This window comes from Sminthopsis crassicaudata, chromosome 1, assembly GCF_048593235.1.
Source record: "Sminthopsis crassicaudata isolate SCR6 chromosome 1, ASM4859323v1, whole genome shotgun sequence".
Lineage (NCBI taxonomy): Eukaryota > Metazoa > Chordata > Mammalia > Dasyuromorphia > Dasyuridae > Sminthopsis > Sminthopsis crassicaudata.
Genome location: NC_133617.1, coordinates 671,149,928 through 671,168,070, shown reverse-complemented (window position 1 = coordinate 671,168,070; position 18,143 = coordinate 671,149,928). Strand labels below are relative to the sequence as shown.

Below are 18,143 nucleotides of genomic sequence, written 5' to 3'. Positions count from 1 at the left end.
GCTGCCCATGATGGCGTTGCTCAGGTTAAACACAGACATCCCGAATGAAGTCTTCCCTTCAAACTGTAGAAATGGGTGGGGATAGAAGGGGGTTTGGGGGTTCTTTTCCCAGCCCGTCACCCAGCCCACTCTCTTAAGTCTTTGCTTTCCCTGAAACCATCATCCCTCCCAGACTCTCCCCCACGACCCCATTTCCGGACTCAGTCTCAGCCCAGTCCCAGTGTGAACAAGCGCCCTGCCCTGCCCTGTCAGGGGCCCACCCGCTTTCCGCCTCTGACTTCCCCGGTTTCCTATCCCTGGGCTAAGCCCCAGACTCTGACTGTTTCCCGCCCCTCCCCCCCCCAGCTGCCCCAGATGTCCCATCTACCCCATCGGGGGCTCACATCTGTGAAGTGGGTCTCTTTGCTGGCATTTTGGGGCAGAAATCCCTCTGCTTCCCCATGGCTGGGTCTTCCGCCCTCACGCCTGTGGACATAAGGAGGAACAGTGTCCCCATCCATCCCCCCGGGTCAAGCAGAGAAACCCACGTGCAGCTGAGTGGGCTCCCTCCCGCTGACCCCCTGGCCCCTTCCCCACGGACTCGCCTGTCACTTCCCACGGCGGACAAGGCCCCGGGGCACAGCCCCTCCGCGTGCTTGCCGTTGGGCACCAGTTCGACCATCTCTGTTTGGGCGGGCGCCTCCGGGGGGTTCATGGCTGCTCTGGGCAGGGCTGTGAGAACTTTGGTCTTGGTCACGTGCCTTCAAGACAGGTAAAATCTCTGAAGGGAAAGGGAGCGGGGGTCGTTAGGGGCAAGCAGGGAGCATCACGTCAACTCCCTTCCGTGAGCACTGACTCAGCACCCACAACGCTCAGGGCGCCGTAGCAGGAATACAGGAACAAGGACAAAATGATCCCTAAGGGCCAGTCGCGAACCTGGCCCCTCTCATTTTGCAGAGGGAACTGATGTCCCGGGACTTGCCCAGAGTGACAGAGGCGGCATCCTGCCGGGACTCCTGCCGCGAACGCGGTGATGCTAAGCCGCTCCCGGGCCTGTTAGAAGTGCTCTTGTAACCGCAGCTCAAGCCAACCCCCTCCCCCTCTGAGGCCGGACCGGGGGCCCGACGCCCATCTGTCCGTCCTAGGAGGATGAACTGCAGGGAGTAGCGTTCCTTCCTTCCTGTTCTCCCCGGGGCAGTCCCCCTAAATACCCCTCAACCCCCAAAGACACTATGGGAGGATGTGGTCCAGAGTCCAGAAGAGAGCTTCACTCCCAGAGACCCAGCATCCCCCGCTCCCCGCCACATCCTGGAGAACCATTATACCTTCTTCCCTCACCATCAATCATTCACGCAAGAGCCTACTAAGTGCCAGGCACCACGCCTGTCCATCACGCCCCGGGGTAGAATTAGACTTGTTTCTCTTGAATCATGGAGCCAATGACGGTCCAGATCTCTACCAGAGAAGAGGAAAAGCTTCCTGGGGGAGTGGGCTGCTCCTGGAGGTCTGAGATGCCCCAGACACTCCTCGGACCAGGAGCCTCACAGGCCCCTTCCAGGTCCGCGCTGCCGTGACCCAGGAGGGAGAACTCCTGTATCCCGGGAGGGCCTGGATGTTCCCACCCTGGAGACCTGGAGGGCGCGGGACACAAGTGGGAGACCTGGGGGAAGAACTTCCGGAGTAACTGCACCCCCAGGAAAGGCCTTTCCTAGATTAGAAAGGGCTCCAGGGAAACTCCTGGTACACAGTAGGGACCCGATAAATGCTTGTTTGAGCAGTTGATTGACTCATGGGGCTAGGGGGACTCCACCTGGGCTGATGCTTCTGCTGAGGGGTTGGCATGGGGCAGCTTTGGGACCAGCCGCAGTCTGGACATGACACTGGGTCTGGGGGGAGTGGGAGGCGAGGGTGACCAGGAGAGAATGAGGCCCCGCCAAGAAAGGCCCGGCAGGCAGTTGGGGAGGGCACCTGGAGCCGGGCAGTGCTGGCAGCAGGAACAATGGGCCCTCTGTGCACCAGTAGCTAGGCTCTGGGAAATTGTCCCTGGGCTGGCAGAAGCCAGGGCTGGCAGCTTGGTCAGGCTTAGCCTCCCATCCCCCTCTGGGCTCCTCTGCTGCCTCTGTGAAGGGGGGTCTCTACCTTGGGGAGAGGGTGGCAGAGAGCGTGGACGTCTGCTTCCCTTCCTGATCTCATGGGCTGAGTGACAGCCTCAAACAGGGCGTCCTGGTCGGATCCTTGTCCCGACGGAGTCCATTCTTTAGTCTTGGAGAGCAGGACCCGGGCCTGGGCAGGCGGGGACAGGTCCCACAGGTCAGCTCCTCCCGCACCCCCGTCCACTCCTTCATCAACTTTCTCGTCGCCGCGTAACTGAGCAAGTCTTAATCTGTCTGGTTCTCGGTTTCCTTATCGACCAAGCGAAGACCTTGGACTTGGAGATGGCGGAGGCCCCTCCATTTATAACCCGATAATCCCACTATTTTCACGTTCTTTCTGAGAGGGGGAGCAGAAGGATGCGTCTATCCTCATCTTACCCAGACTGCAGTGAAACATCTCCACCTCTCCTGGCCGGGACCCCGTGTCTAAGGCTGCCTCTGCTGCTCCTTCTAGCCCGCAGACCCCCAGACAAAAGCCTGGAGTGGCTCCCTCCAAATCCCCACAGACCCCTAACAGGGTCCTAATTCTCTCCTCTCCTAAGGGTCCCAGGAGCAACGGCCCATCTTCCCCGGCCATCGGTGCCAGCCTTTGCCTGGCAGCCTAGAGTGGAGGAAGGACAGCTGCCTCCCCCTCGGCCCCCATTGCCTGGACAACTCTGTGTACCTCTTCCCTTGCCAGCCTGGGGCCCCTCAGGGGGCTCCACCCAGACCATACCAGAAGGTGCCCGGGCAAAGTGCCCACCCCCTCCCCACTCCTGCAGGCAATGTCAAGCCAGAAGGGCCACTCTAGCAGGACATCCTGGACTGGCTCAGCCCCTAGAGGAAAGGAGCCCCGTCCAAAGGGAGGCCGGGGCCACGGGCTGTCACCCAGAGGGCAGGCAGTGCCAGGTGCTGGGGGCTCTGCCAATGTCCCCAGGCTAGGATGCAGCCTCGATGGCCCTCCGAGCTTCCCTTGGCACCGAAGGCGAGGATTCTGGGTTCTAGTGAGCCTCATTCCTCCCTGAACACTCCCATGGCCTTTCTTTGAGAATCTCCTAGAATAGAATGCTCTTGGATATTGGGTCTTAGAACATATGGGCTTCAGTTCCAAGTCATAGTTATAATAGTTTCCACTTTTATGGCGCCGTAAGGTTTATAACACTCTCCTGATGTTACAGATGGGGAAACTGAGAGGTCAAAGTCACCACCTTATGGCTATCAGAGCTGAGAACTGACAACCAAATCTGCCCACTTGCAAGTCCATGCTCCTGGCTGCCTCTAAGGAGAGGCAAGGTGGTGTAGGGGAAAGAGGGCTGGACTTTGCATTCAGGCAGGCAAGTCGTGGCGTTTGATTCGGAGCCCTTTGCTTCTCCCTGCTCCAAGCTGATTTTTAAACAGCAGATGGGTCCTGCCCACCCCCCTAGAGCCCTAACTTCTCCCTACTTAAGTTCCCAGGCTGGGGTAGCAGCAAGGGCTGCAGGGGTCCCTCTTCCTCATCACCCTCCCAAACCACGAAGGGTGATGAGCCCCCTGAGGAATGGCGGGGACAGTGAGGGGAGAGAACGGGCAGCTCTGACTGTCTCTCCTCTCTCCCTTCCTGGACTCCCTCCCCGTCCTCGGACCGATTAGTCTTACCGATGGGTACCATTAATTCTGCCGCGGAAGGTTCAGCTCACAAGCTGCGAAGGCTCTTGGGGCCCCAAAGGGAGAACACTGGAGGACCCGTCTCCCCGCAGGGAAGTGACAAATGACAGTCAGCCAAAGAGGAAACCTTGCCTGTTGCTTTCTTCTAGTTATTCCCGTACTTGGAAGGTGCTCCTAGAATCCTTAGGTCTCTTCAAAATCTGACTGTGAGTCCACCTCCTTCCCCAGGAGCCTCCATTCCATAAACCTGCCTAACACTTAGCACTTAGAGCTCTGTTGGTTCTGGGTTTAGCTGGTTCCCTTGTAAGCTGCCTGGTAACTGGGTTCCCAGAATCACCTGCTGGGCGAATCCAGTCCCATCTGGCCCTTCCCCAAACCAGACATGGGAGGGCAGGAAGCTTGACTTATCTGAGAAGTCCGGGAGACTTCCTCCCTCCCCGTGCTGAGACTGGGGGCTGCCTGAAGGCAGGGGCCGTGCGTCTCCCTCAGACCGGAGGCTCCCTGAGGACGGGGCTGTCTCCCCTCAGAATGGGGGCTCTTCTAAGGCGAGAGCCACATCTCACCTTCAAAGTCCTCCTTGTCCCATCTCCTGCTCAAGCCAGGCCAGGTCCGGGCCTGACTCTCCCAAGAGCTCCCTGGGCTAAGGAGATCCTGGCCTCTGGTTTTCCCTGGGTTTCTGAGAGAGAGGAATCCAGATTCCCCCCACCCCCGACTCCTGAGCCCTTGGACCCCAGGCCTGGGCAGGCTGGGACAGGTCCCCAGGCAGTGCAGATCTGGACTCCAAACAAAGCTGCTACTTCTCTGCTCTAATACCTAGTCTTAGTACATTCACTGTGCGCTTCTGACTGTGTGGTGGGATCAGCAGGTCCCTGGCTTCAGGGAGGCCATAGCCCAGACAAGGGGAAAGACTCTTTGACTATGACTGGAAACTATGTGGCTCTAGCTAGTGAGCCCAAGACCCTTTCCACTCATTTCCATCAAACTCCCTAAGAGTCCCTGCCATTATCCTTGACCTTCAGCTTCCCCTTCCGATCGCAGTGCTCTTTCCCCCCTCCCTTCCTCTCTCAGCCCATTGGGCCCAAGTATGCCCCCTTATGAAAACCAGGAGGTCCAGCATCCTTTGTACACTTGACAAAACCCCTTATATTTTATTCATTCCAATCTTCTAAGAAGTCTGCATTCGAGCATAGTCCTGAGTTTTTTTGTCAGAAGGTCCACGCTCAAATTTTGGTTCCTTGTGCTTTTCAACAACCCCCCTTTACCCATGTGCAAAAAGGAGGCAATTTCCCTCAAAGATCTTTGTGATCTCAAAGCACCTAATTTGTCCTTATTGCAGCATCCCTGCCCCTAGGTCCAGATTGATTTTTCTCTTTATTACTGAAGGAGAAACAAGCCCCACCCTATTCTATCTCCAACCCTTAGAATGTCTCCTACCCTCCACTAAGAGTCATATTAGCAGGAATTTGCATGAGATTCAGAGAAAAGTTTGTCAGCCAGGGGGGAAGGGGAAAGGAGGCCCTTTTCTGAAGATGGCTTCAATGGAGTCACATCTGAAGGCGGATAGCATATGACCCAAGGAGCTCCCAGCTAGTGCACACATTTCCGAGGGGCCTGTAACAAACTGGCGTATGTCTTGAGTTTACAAATTTAAAGTGGAAAGAGACTTTAGGGGCCAAAATCAAGTCTCAGGAAAATCGGCTGAGTTTCTTAGAGTCACGCGGCTAGTGTCAGGATTTGAATCTAGGTCTTCCCAGCAATGTGTACCACTACCACAGGCTGCCTCAAACTATGATATAAATAAAGCTTATGCAGGCACTGAAAAAACAGGCAAGTTTCCAAGTGGGAGAGGGTGGGGAAGAAGGCAGAGCTCAGGGAAGGAAGTGATCACAGAATCATAGAATTTGAGGTAGGAAGGGTCCTCTCTAGTCCAACCACTTGGGCATCAGGAGGAAGCCCAAAACATTGCTCTAAACCAGAAATCCTTCCTTTTTTGTATCTTGGACTTCCTGGGTGGACTGGGGAAGCCTATGGACCCCTTCTTGGGAGGATGTTTTTTAGTGCATAAAATAAAATAAGTAGCTTATAAAGGAAACCAATTCTATTAAAATTCAGCTGTCAAAATATTTTTAAAAACAAGTTCGCAGACCCCAGGTTAAGAACCCCTGTTCTAGGGAGGCTAGAGGAATGGGGATGTTTAGTTTGGAAGAGAAGACTTGGGACGTGATTTCTGTCTTCAGGTAACTGAATGGTTGGCATGAGGATGGGGGATTAGAGCAGTTCTGTTTGGCCCCCAAGGGGAGAACCTCCCCAAATGAGAGCTGTCCAGAAGAGCTATCCCAGGACGTCATTTCCGTGTGTCCGACTCTGTGAGCCCATCTGGAGTTTTCTTGGCTGAGGGACTGAAGTGGCTTGTCTTTTCCTTCTTCAACTCATTTTACAAACGGGGAAACAGGGTAAAGTGCCTTGCCCAAGCTCACATAGCTAGGAAGTATCTGAGGCTGGATGTTAAATCAGAGATGAGTCTTCCTGACTCCAGGCCTAGCATTCTACCCAGGCAACAGGGGATTGACTGAATGACTGCTTGCTGGGACTAGGGTTCTGTTTAGGTGGAGTTGGACTGGATGTCCTCTGAGGGCCCTCCCAGTGTGGTGTGTGGGAAAGGGCAATGGCCCTGAGGTCAGGCAACCTGCGTTCAAATCTTATCCCCTGCTTCTTACTACCTGTGACGTCTTTGGCAAATGACTTCAGCTCTCTGGACTCAGTTTCCCCCTTTGTAAAATAAGGGGGTTGGACTCTGAAGTTAGAAGCAAGTTGCAAAAGCTGCAAAAGCAGGGTGATGCGGCTCTCACTGATCTAGAGAAGAAGGGACTTCAGAGGCCAGCTAGTCCATTTTACAGATGAAGGAACGGAGGGACCTGGCTAAAGGCAATACAGAAAATCGACAGGAGCTGGATTTGAACTCAGGGCATTGGAGTCCAGAGTCAATGCTCTTCACAGGAGGTTGTTATTAGGAAAATGTTTAGAAAAAGGAAAAAATGCAAAAGGAACCGAGCTTTCCTTATTAGAAAGGGGCTTAGTCCAGATGACCTCAGACTCCCTTTCCTACTCCAGCCTTCTATGAATCAAGTTAGTGAGCATGCTCTATGGGAAAATCTTAGTAGTGGAACATGGCGGATGGGAAAAATCAATGGATAGGGGAAATGGAACTGATCCACACACACACACACACACACACACACACACACCTCTGTTTGCTTTGCCCAGGGAAGAGATAAAGGCAGAAACAAATAGGCAGGATGACAGACAGGGGAGGGGGCTGAGAGAGAGAGAAAGAAGGCAGATCAAGGACAGGTGGGATGGGGAGGCCTCGAGCTGGAGGCATATAGTAAAGCAGAGAGTGGAAAGTGGAAAAAAAAACAGGCAAAAATGGACCCTTGTGGACAGAGTCCTTCCCTTTCCCCTCCTCCTCTCTGCCAGCCTGCCTGCGTGGGAGCAGGTGAGAATGCGTCAGACCCACCTCAGAAAGGATGGGGGATGGAGGGGGCTGGGGGGGAGCTGGGGAGGGCATGGATTAGCTAATTAGAGATTGCTAAACACACTGAAAATCCTCACACCGAGCTTTGGTTGCATCACCCTGGGCGGGAGGGGCCCCAGCAGCCACACAGGCCAGTGAGTGTTCTGGGTAAGCATACCTTGGTGTTTGGTTTTATGTCTCTATCTCTGTGAGCCTCTGTGTCTCCAGGGCATCTCCTGGAGGGGCCATATCCATCCACGTGGCCGAAGGCCAAGGCAGGGAACACAGAGGCACAGCATTCAGCAAGCAAGCCCCAGCCTTCTCCGAGCCCCAGGACCTTCCCTGTTGATTTGGTCCCATCAGGAAAAGGCCAGCGGTGAGGGCTGAGCCCCTGGGCCTTCTCCTAGAGCAGGGGTTCTTAACCCAGTGTCTTTGAACTTGTTTTTAAGTTTTAATAAAAATATTTCAGAATAGCTGGTTTCCTTTGTAATGCTATGCATTTTACTTTATGCACTCAAAACCATTTCACTAAGCTGCCAGAAGAGTCCCTGACCCATAAAAAGGGCAAGAACCTCCTTCTAGAGAGACCCAGATCCGTCCTGGTAACACCAGCCACCATCCTTCCCAGGCGAGCCCCATTTCCTGCCCAGAGTAGCTCTTTCTTCCTTCCAGCAACGGGCCAACCGTATGTTCTTGGTTGGACCACTTTTAACTAATGATATTTGGAAGATAAGCCAAAGGGGCATGGGCCAGTTTGCTACCGGGCCCCTAGCATCCTATAGTGCTTGGATCACACTGATTAAGGTCAATTATGCAGCAAGGGGGCCCTGGATGTCTGGGTTTTTATTAATCATTCCCCTTCTAGTCCAGGCCTGAAACCAGATGACCTCTGAGGTGCCTTCTAGTCCTAAAATTTTACTTCTCAGCCTTCTCTCCCCTCCTTGAGGCATATTCCAAAGATGGTGGACTCATTCCTACCTCCTCACCTTGAATTGAGATCTCTCTCCCTGCCAACTGTTGTCTCCCTTCCATTTCTCTGCCCGTTCAAATCTTACCTATCTTTCAAAATGGCTCAAAGCCAATCTCATGGACGAAGTCTCGCTTCCTTATTCCTGTTTTCAGCAGTCTCCCATGGCAGGATTTTATACCCGTTAGAGTTAGAATGGAGCTTAGGGATATTTATTTATTATCACTAGCATTTATTAAGTGTCTATTCTGAGCCATACATCTGACAAAAGCGGTCCACTAGAGAAGAAAATGGCTCGCCACTCCAATATCTCTGCCAAGAAAACCGCACAGAAAATATTAAAATGCTAAAAGACATGGTATTGGAAGACATTGGCAATGCCCTCGGGTGAGAAGGGCCTGGTGTGGATCTTATGAGGTCGCAAAGAATCAGACACAAATGAACAATGTGCCAGGGAATGTCCTGAGATAGAGATACAAAGAAAGGTAAAAAAGCAAAGAGCTTCTTCCCTCCAAGAATTCACAGTCTAGGCAGGAAAATGAATCCCCCGGGACATTACAAGGTCACACGGGTGTGAATAAATGGTGGAGCTGGCAACAAACTGACCTTAACCACTGACACTCAAGGGTGGTGGGGTGGGAGAGGCCAGGCAGCAAACTGCTCCCTGCTCCATTGGCTATCTCCCAAATATCATTGGTTACAAGTGGACCAATGGGCCATCCGGATAGACAGGCGCAGTGCCTTCCCAGGTGCTCCATTCTTCCAAATCTCATGGAGCCCAAGCCTTGTGAAAGCAACATGATAGTCCCTGAGCTGTCTGCTCCAGTGTAGGGAAAAACCATGGCAGACTTACCATCAATTACAATGCCATAGAGCCTTTTCCCTTAAAAAAAGTTTAGTCTGGATGAGTACGTGTATATAGGAGATACATGACTATATTATTGATAGACCCAACAATTTAAAGGAGATCATATTATAGTTCTGTAAGTAGATTTCCTCGAAGTCCATCATTATTAAGTGTTGACTATCAGGCCAAAAGCTATTCTGCAGGTGAAATATCTTTTTTTTGGAACCTAGAAAAAGGTATTTTATTTTATTTTTTATTATAGCTTTTTATTTACAAAACATATGCACGGGTAATTTTTCAACACTGACCCTTGCAAAACCTTCTGTTCGCACTTCTCCTCTCCTTCCCCCATCCTCCCCTAGATGGCAGGTAGTCCAATACATGTTAAATATGTGTAAAATACGATATATGTACACATATTTATGGTTATCTTGCTGCACAAGAAAGTATCTTATTTTTTAAATACGCATATAGTTTTTGTTAAACTTTATGTTCTAAATTTTTCTCCTTCCCCAAGACAGTAAGTAATCCAATATAGGTTAAACATGTGCAATCTTTTTAAACATATTTCCACATTTGTCATGCTGTGCAAGAAAAATCAGACCAAAAGAAAACAAAACCACAAGAAAGAAAAAAACAAAGCTGCAAACACTATGCTTTGATCCACATTCAATCTCCACAGTTCTTTCTCTGGATGCGATTGGCATTTTCTATCCTAAGTCTATTGGAATTGCCTTGAAAGGTGAAATATCTTAAAGGTGACACGATGCCTTAGGTCTCTTTGAGATCTTTGATTGCTACACACACACACACACACACACACACACACACACACACACACACACGGAAGCCAGCCTAGGTGACTCATAGATAATCTGCAAGGTAGATAGATATATGAGAATAGACTATGTTTGCCAAGGTCTCAAGCTGCTGTCCGTTCACACACCTGTGCTCTTGAGATGATTTCTTAGCACCTTAGCTGCATTCTTGGATGTGGAAACTCTTTTCAGTCCAAGCATGGATCGCATTATCCAGGACAAACCCTCAGGTCAGACACCTAAGTTAGAGGGTGCTCTTTATGTCAGATGCCCCTTTGGGGACAGATTTTCCTTGGGGACAGCAGGTCCTTTGCCTGGGGGGGGTGAAGATCTGAGGAGACCCTGCCTTGTCAGGAAAGAAGCAAGTCCTCCACCAGAGATGAAGACATCTCTGAGAACGGCTTCTCAGGAGGGAGGGCCCTCAATTTACCAAAGACCTTTTTGTTTATAGCTTTAAAATTTGTTTTCAACATCTACTTTTGTAAGATTTTGATTTCCATGTTTAATCTCCTTCTCTCCCTGTCCCTCCTTCCCCCTGGCTCCTCCCCAAGTAGCAGCAATCTGACATAGATTATACATATACAATATATTGAACACATTTCCATATTAGCCGTGTTGGTTCACAGCCTTTTTAGAAGAAGCAGGTGGGTACGGTTGTCCTGGGAACAGAAGGAGACACGAGGAAGGAGGCGAGGCTGAAGCCAGGATGGGAGCTGCTCCCAGGACCCTCCTGCATTCTGCCCCACACGCTCTTCTTCTCCATACCCTGGAGACCAAGTCTCCCTCTTACCCCCTGCTCTTCATTCACTAACATGTTTTAAGCATTTGCTGTGGGCAGAGGATGGGGCTCTGTGTTGGGGGAGGTTAAAGCCCGGATAAGATACCCTCGTGGAGCTTACTCCAAATAGGGGAGAAAGGCAACAGGGCGAAAAGAGCTCTGTCTTTGGAGTCGGAAGATCTGCACTGAGTTCTCACTCTAATTCTTGCTAGTTTTGTGACCGTGACCATATAATAGCACGCCTTCAGGCCTGTCTCCTCATTTATTTGTTGTCAAGTTCAATCATGTCTTACTCTTCATGACCCCATTTTTTTGTTTGTTTTCTTGACAAAGACACAAGAGTGGCTTGCCATTTGCTTCTCCAGCTTATTTTACAGATAAGGAAACTGAGGCAAGCAGGGTTAATTGACTTGTCCGGAGTCACACAGCTAATAAGTATCTGAGGCCATATTTGAGGTCAAGGTCGTCCTTATCCGGACCCACCACGCTATGCACCGTGGTGACACTGCCCTTGCTCATCTATAAAATGGGTATAATGATACCTACAATCACCTCAGAGGGTTGGTGTGAGGAAGGCACTCTGCAAACCTTCACATGCTCTATAATGTGAGATGTCATCGTTAGGGCTTATTCCCCTACAAACAAACCCCATAACCATAATTTATAAGAGTGCACGTGCCTCAGTTTCCTTATGTGGGAAATGAGGCAGTTGGACTGGGTGGCCTTCAAGGGCCCTTCCAGCCCAAGTTTTGTGACCCTGTGATTCTCATTAGACAGCCTCAGCGAGATGCGGCTCACTTTTGGCTAGGGGATTGAGGCGGTGCCATTTGAATTGGGTCTTAGGGGATGGGTTCATGGGTCAAAGCTTTTGGGCTGGAAGGTCCTTAGAGGCCAGATAATCTAAGACCCTCATTTTACCGAGAAGAAACAATTTCACACCAGGGAAGTGACTTCTTCAATACCACACATGTAGTAAGCACCTGTGTGGGATTTGAACTCAGGTCCTCCCAAAGCAAATCCTGCTTTCTTCCTGCTCTGTTATCTTAGTTGTTAGGGGAGGCTTCCTGCAGGAGGTGGGTGTTGAGGAAGACTTTGGAGAAATGGAAGGGAAGGAAGGCTTCCTAATGGGATCAGCTTGGCTGAGGTCAAGGATGGGATGGAGGGGAGTTGGACAAGACTAGCTCAATGAGGGCCTCCAGCGACAGGAGGAAACCCGGACTTGATCTGGGGGTTGTCGCAGGGAGTCACTGAAGCTTCTTGAGCACTACTCCCACCGCTACCTCTGCTCTGGGGACCTCAGTGTTAACAAGGCCTGGTTCACCCCTTTGCTGTCTCCCCCCTCTACCTGGAAGGGAGCCCATGAGGTGGCCCAAGCTAAGGGGGCCCCTAGATGTCCGAGTTTTAATTAATCGTTCCCCTTCTAATCCAGGCCTGTGCCTTGGTCACCGAGGGGAGGAGGGAAGGTCTTCTTAGGGGGAGCAACAGTGATGTCCCTCCCTGGGGACTGAGCCCGTATGGGGTGGGAGTAAGCATGGGATCTGGAGCCAGTAGAACTTGAGGCTGGCTGGAATCCCAGCTCTGCCACTCGCTAGCTGTGTGACCCTGGGTGAGCCCCTTCCCCCATCAGGGCCTCAATTACTTCATCTATAAAAGGAGGGGATTAGACTAGATGATCTCAAAGGTCTCCTCTACGCTAAATCCTTTGATCTTGTGGGAAGAACACAGCTAGGTGAGGGGGTGGATACAGGGCTGCGGGGAGGCGGGCCCCTGGGTGCAGCGGGGGCTCTAATCTCCGACTCTGGATAAGCTCTCCTGGCTTCCTGATGTCTGTCCCTCCCCGGGCAGATGTTCTCCCACAAACCTGCACAGGTTTGGAGGAAGCATTGATTGTGAGAGGACAGCCCCCCTCTCATCAGGGGCTACCAGAGGTCGACCAGAAAGCCCTTCCTCTTCTCTGCTGGGTGTCCATACTTTAGGGGCAAGGTGGCTCACAAGACCCCCAGAAGGTCAAAAACCCCGCTTCCTCTCTGGGCTCTCTCACTACCTCCCTACGGGCCCTCTGAGGTAATCCTGTCCTGCTTTCCAGGCTGTGCAGAGGATCAAATGGGATAATGAACGGGATGACCCTTCAGAAATGGTGACGTGGTACAGATGGAGAGTGACTGACCAAAATGCCTCCCTCCACAAAAGCCGGATCTCACAGTTCTGGCTGGGAAACAGTTCCAGACCTAAGGGAAACCTTCAAGAGACTTAGAGGAGAGGGGATTAAAATGTCCAAACTCACAGCACAGCAAAGGCCTCCCCCTCAGAAATAAAAGAATCTGAGCTCCCAGCATGAACTCCAGAGAACCCCCACAGGGACAGGGGAAGTTATTTTGCCTAGGCCCCATGGGGAAATGAGGTATCACATGCCTGCGCTCCCCCCGCACTTCTGCAGGGAGGGGATGCCTGGCCAGGGACCCAGGCGCCCAGACCTCGGGAGAGCCCGGTTCTCAGGCAATCACCCCCTTGACCCTGGGATCCCCCGGAGGTGGGCCAAATATTTGGACAGCCGGACGCCTGGCGGAGAAGAAAGCCAGGATTTGGGCTAGGGGTGCCCCGGAGGGTTTGTCCCCTTCATAGGCCCGGATGGGGTGGGGAACAAAGACAGGAGGTCAAGGGGGCCTGTGAGGGGAGGGGGCAAGCCTCGGGTGGGGGGAGAAGAGGGAGGCCTTCCAGGATGAGAGAGAGCCAGAGAGCAAGCAAGTGAGCCAGGCTCAAAGAGAAAAAAACAAACAGTGGACAGACCCACATGGGTTCCTCTTAGAGTCTAAGCGCATTCCCACCACCCAACATTAATTAACCACCTAATTACAGCCTGAGCTAGGATGGGCTCCAAGACGCAGTGTGGTCAGAAGGGAAACAGCACCCAGGGGTTGAGTCAGAAGCTCATGGGACCATGGATTTAGGCTGCAAAGGTCATTCAGTTCAAGCCCTCATTTTCTAAATGAAGACCATGGTTGGAAGCTCAGCTCTGCTACTTCCTATCCACATGACCTTGACCTTGGGGAAGTGGATTAGCCTTTCCGGGCGTCAGTCCCCGTGTTCAGATCCAGATGACCTCTCGGGCCTTTTCCAGTTCTGAATCCCTTGGACACAGCTTCCACTCTGACGCCAGCCCCCTTGCTGGCCCTTAGTTTCTCTGCCTTTAAAATGGGATAATAACCCCCATTCTGACTCTTTTGTCGACTATAACAAATGAACCATGCGGCCCAGATTAGGAGGAGGGGGTTTGATAGAGATTGTCATCAGAGTAACATCTGATATTAATATGCACACAGCAGGACAGAAATGTGAAACCAGAGTTCCCAGGGATTCCTGGAGCTTGGGGGGGGGGGGGGCGGGCTAGAGAGAAAAAAGAGCCCGTCCTGGTCCATACCTAAGCGGGTGCTGGCAGCTGGATGGTCATTTGTCAAGGACGCTTCGAGGAAATTCCTCCTCCAGAAAGGGCTACGCTAATTAATGTCAAAGATGCCTCCCGACTTCTGTGAGCGTTCCTTAGCTCTAACCTCATCTCCTCTCCCATATTTCTAGAGAAATGTCAGAAGCAGAAGAGACCTTAAAATATAAACCAGAGAATGTCAGAACTCGAAGTGTTAAAGGACCCTCTAATCCAGTCTTTTTTATTTCAGAGGGAAGAGACTTGTCCAAGATCACACTGTGAGCCACCAGCTAAGCCAACCAGAAAGCCTTATCTCCTGCCTCCCAGGCCTGGGTTTGCTTTTCTGCATCCTTATGGGCTCCGGCGTCTGGCTTTCAAAGCGTCTCAATGGAGGGAACCCATGGGGTCCCACCTTGGCCCTTTCATTCTTCTCTCTACACAAATACAGATTCCAGCTCCCAGGAAGGCAGGCCTCTTGCCCGGCCTCCCTCTGGACATTCCCCTTTGGGATGACTTTCATGAATTTTCATATGCCATTGAGTGACTGATTATCTACAGTAGGACAAGGGAAAATAAGTGTATGAAGATTTGGAGATCCAAAGTATCCAGACCCCGGGATTTCTTCCCAACACAAAGAGAGAGACTAATTCAAGACTGAAAGGCAATCTGGTTATTAGAGAATCATGGATCTACAGCCGGCTCTTAAAGGTCATCTCGTCCAATGTTCATTCTACAGTGGAGAAAACTGAGCCCGTCAGAGGTGAAGGGACTGCAGCTGGTAAGGAGATGCAGGATCTGAACCCAGACTCCCACAGTATGGAGAAGTAACGCTGTTCAATGGGAAAAGTCCTGAATTTGGATCCAAATGCCTTGGGTCTCAACTAGATGACCTTGAGGGTGATTTCACTTCCCAATCAATGATCCTCTGACATCAGGCCCCGTGCTATTTCCACCTCAGCTAGCTTCCCTTTTGGCATGAGCTATTTGGGGGGCTCCTGTCCCCTCTGCTTGGCCTCCTTTCCTCCTCTCCCCTGGATGCTTGTCTCTTCTACCCCCCAAAGTGTGTATCATTTAAAATAGCTGCGAAGCCTTGAGCTCCCCAAATGATTCACACCTGCTGACACTGACGTAATTTCCAGTTTTATCCAAGCTTCCCTTAGGATGTCACCTCTGCCTTCTGTCTCCCGTGTTTCTCCTCATTTCCCACTGTCCCTGACCTGGATTCTTGGTGTGGAAGCTGGGAGACTATTCAGTCTTCAATCTCTGGCTCCCAAGTCACCTCCTCTAGGAAGCTTCCCTCGCTGTTTCACCCCCAGCCCAGCCCAGCTCACCTTCATAGAGTCCTCTTCCTCAGCTAAAACAGCAGAGCACATTTTTCTTCAATCTGACAGGTTTTTCTTTTTATTTTTTCCCCAACCATTCAGTATGTGATGCTGACCTCCTTAGCCAAATTAAGAACTTCTCATAGGAGGAGTTAGGGCCTGGAACTGCCTCCTCTTTCTTCCCCAGCTTGGGAACTCCCCCAGATGTGAGTCTGGGCCTCTGTGTCTCCCAGACTGGGAGGAGGCCTGGATCTCTTCCTCTGTTTCCCCTACTCTTTAGGCAAATGGAAGAGGGGTGGAGGGGCTCCAGGATCGACAGCTAATTCATACGATCAAATTCAATGAGCATTTACTAAGTATCTGCTATGTGCAAAATATTGATTTTCTTAACTGAGTCTTCAAAGCGATTCCCATCCTAACTGAATGCAAGAAGGCGATGAGGATCCCTGGGGGAAGAGATAATTCCAAAGCTGCCAGGAAGATTCCTTCACCCAATAGTTATTAACTGCCTACTGTATACGAATACCATGCTGCCTGCTAGAGATGGAAAATCTGGGTAAGACCTATTATCATAGAATTTCACTATCTAGTAGAGAATAAGATGCCACCCAAACATGTCCACCATTACACAGAGTACAGGAGAAGCAAGGCAAAGTGCTCTGTGATATTAGGGGGGAAGGAGGATTCGGGGGTGCACGGTGGGGGCGAAGGCCAGATTTGGGACTGTCAGACTTTGAGGGCAGCTCCTCTTCTCTGTGACTAACAGGCTGGGAGTTCTTAAGGGAGAGGGGCAAGAAATGGGGGCAAATGCAGAGCTTTGGATTCTGAATGCCAGAAATCCTGCAGATCCTGGGGCTGATTCCTTGGGAGACTGGGGAAGTGGGACAAGGAGCTGGATCTGGGAAAAACACTTTAGTTCTGTTTTGTTTTGTTTTCCCCAGGCCCAGGACTGGGAGAGCGGTATCGGGTCTCAGGAGCTGGGGCTGGGGGGGAGTCAGCAGCAGCAGAACTTGTTGCAGAAGCAGACTGACCGTTAGGCCCAATCGGTTTGGGGACCCTTAACCCTTGCCCTGTTTAGACCCTGCTCCAACCCTTTACTTTAACACCCCCAGACAGCAACAAGTACAAACTCTCCCCCCAAGCCCGAATCCGATCCCTGGCGCACGCTCCGTGGCACGCCCCCTCCTTCCCGGGCCCCAGAGCTAGAATCCAGCCCGGAGCCGGTGGGATAGAGGGGTGGGAGGGCCCGAATTAGAGGAGGGCCCGCTCCCCTGGATCCCAGGTGTAAACAAACGCACGCAGTCCTCCCGACCAATGCAAGGGGAGGTGGGTCGGACTCATGCAAATCCTGCGCTCCGCCTACAGACCCCTTCCCCTGCCCCTCCCCCACACGCTCCCTGACGGTCACTTACATTGATAAAGTGAGATACTGGGTGTTGGAGGAATGCGCGCCGCGCGCATGCAGGACCGCGTGCGCGCAAAGCCCAGGCCACCGGACCCTCTGCAAATAGCCTAGCGTGAAGCACACGATGTGCCCAAAAAGCCCCGCGGGTCAGACTCGGTGTAAATATATCCCTCCGCCTCTCGCCCTTGCCGGCTGGGCAGGCCTCTGGGCGCAGGCCCCAGCCCGATGGAGCACCCCCAAACGCGGCTCCAGGCCAACCCCGTCGGGCAGCCTCCCGCTCTCCCTGCCCGGCGTGGGGACGCGTCTCCCCGCACGTCCGGCCCGAGCCCCCGGACAGCGCGCTCTTGTCCGGGCAGGGGGCGTGCTCATGCCCGACACTGAAGCTCACTGCCCACACTCAGACTTCCAGGAGACAGACACACAGACGCACGGCCGCACACTCACCGGCGGGCACACGCACTCGGACTCGGGGCACAGACGCAGACGCCCACACTGCCGCGTCCAGCCCCTTGCCTCTTCTCTCGAGCCTCCCCGGCCCGGAGCTCCACCGGGGGTCAGGGCGGAGGCGGAGCCGGGCTGACCCTCCTGGAAGTCCCCGGGGACTGGGAGTGAGGGAGGCGAGGACACATCAAAAGTTGGGGGAATGGCACTAAGCATCTAGAGGAATGGGGGTGGGGCGGCGGCCGAGAAGTCACCCCTACTCCCCCAGTCTGCCGTCTCCCCCCCCCCCCCGGGATCTTATTTTTGGCCTGATCCTTCCCCGAAAGCTTCTCCGAGTGCCCACCCCGATCTGGAAGTCACCGAGCGTGAGGGGGAGGGGACCGAGGGGATCGGGAGGGGGCGCCCCGCTCTGTACCTGCCGCTCCCGGGGTCACACGGGCCGGACGAGGCGAAGAGCTAGCAGCTGCTGGGATCCAGAGGCTCCGGGGTCCGCTCCGGGGTCCGCTCGGCGATCTGGCGCTGTCCGCTCTGATCCCAGACTACACGGGGCTGTCAGGCAGCTGAGATGAAGGGCGGCCGGCCCCGCCCCCGGTCCCGCCCGTCTCCGCCTCGGGGGCTGGGCCCAAGGAGGGGGCCAGGGTCCAGAGCGGGAGGTGCAGGGGCCCGGACTGGGCAGGGAGAGAGCGAGAGGCCCTCGTTAACTTGCTGGAACAGGAGCTGTCCCAAGCAACAGCGGCCTCCCCAGAAAGAACTCCGAGCCTGGTGTGACAGGGCCAGGGAGAGCCATGACCCAGAATACCAAGGGATCTCTGAGCCTTGCCTTACCTAGCGAGGAGAGGGACTCCTGCCGCGGCCTTGGAGACCTGGGCTACGGC

At 52.9% G+C, this 18,143-nt stretch overlaps 1 protein-coding gene across 5 annotated transcripts in view; it reads right to left on the bottom strand.

The window, feature by feature from the left end:
* The window catches only part of SLC38A3 (solute carrier family 38 member 3), a 29,973-nt gene extending 12,133 nt beyond the window's left edge, over positions 1-17,840 (bottom strand). Inside the window, exons 1-5 of one of the 5 annotated variants that reach the window (XM_074283311.1) lie at positions 17,684-17,818; positions 2,119-2,262; positions 585-760; positions 384-465; positions 1-63 (exon numbers count right to left, since the gene is read on the bottom strand). The exon at positions 1-63 is cut by the window's left edge and continues 53 nt beyond it. In XM_074283311.1, the coding sequence (XP_074139412.1) occupies positions 1-63; positions 384-465; positions 585-694 (255 nt within the window). In that variant the 5' untranslated portion in view covers positions 695-760; positions 2,119-2,262; positions 17,684-17,818. Of the gene's footprint in view, positions 64-383; positions 466-584; positions 761-1,317; positions 1,393-2,118; positions 2,263-3,746; positions 3,979-17,683 lie in introns of those variants that run through there. The other 4 variants (XM_074283310.1, XM_074283309.1, XM_074283312.1 and 1 more) reach the window with 4 other exon arrangements.
* Between the last annotated feature and the right edge of the window lie 303 nt (positions 17,841-18,143).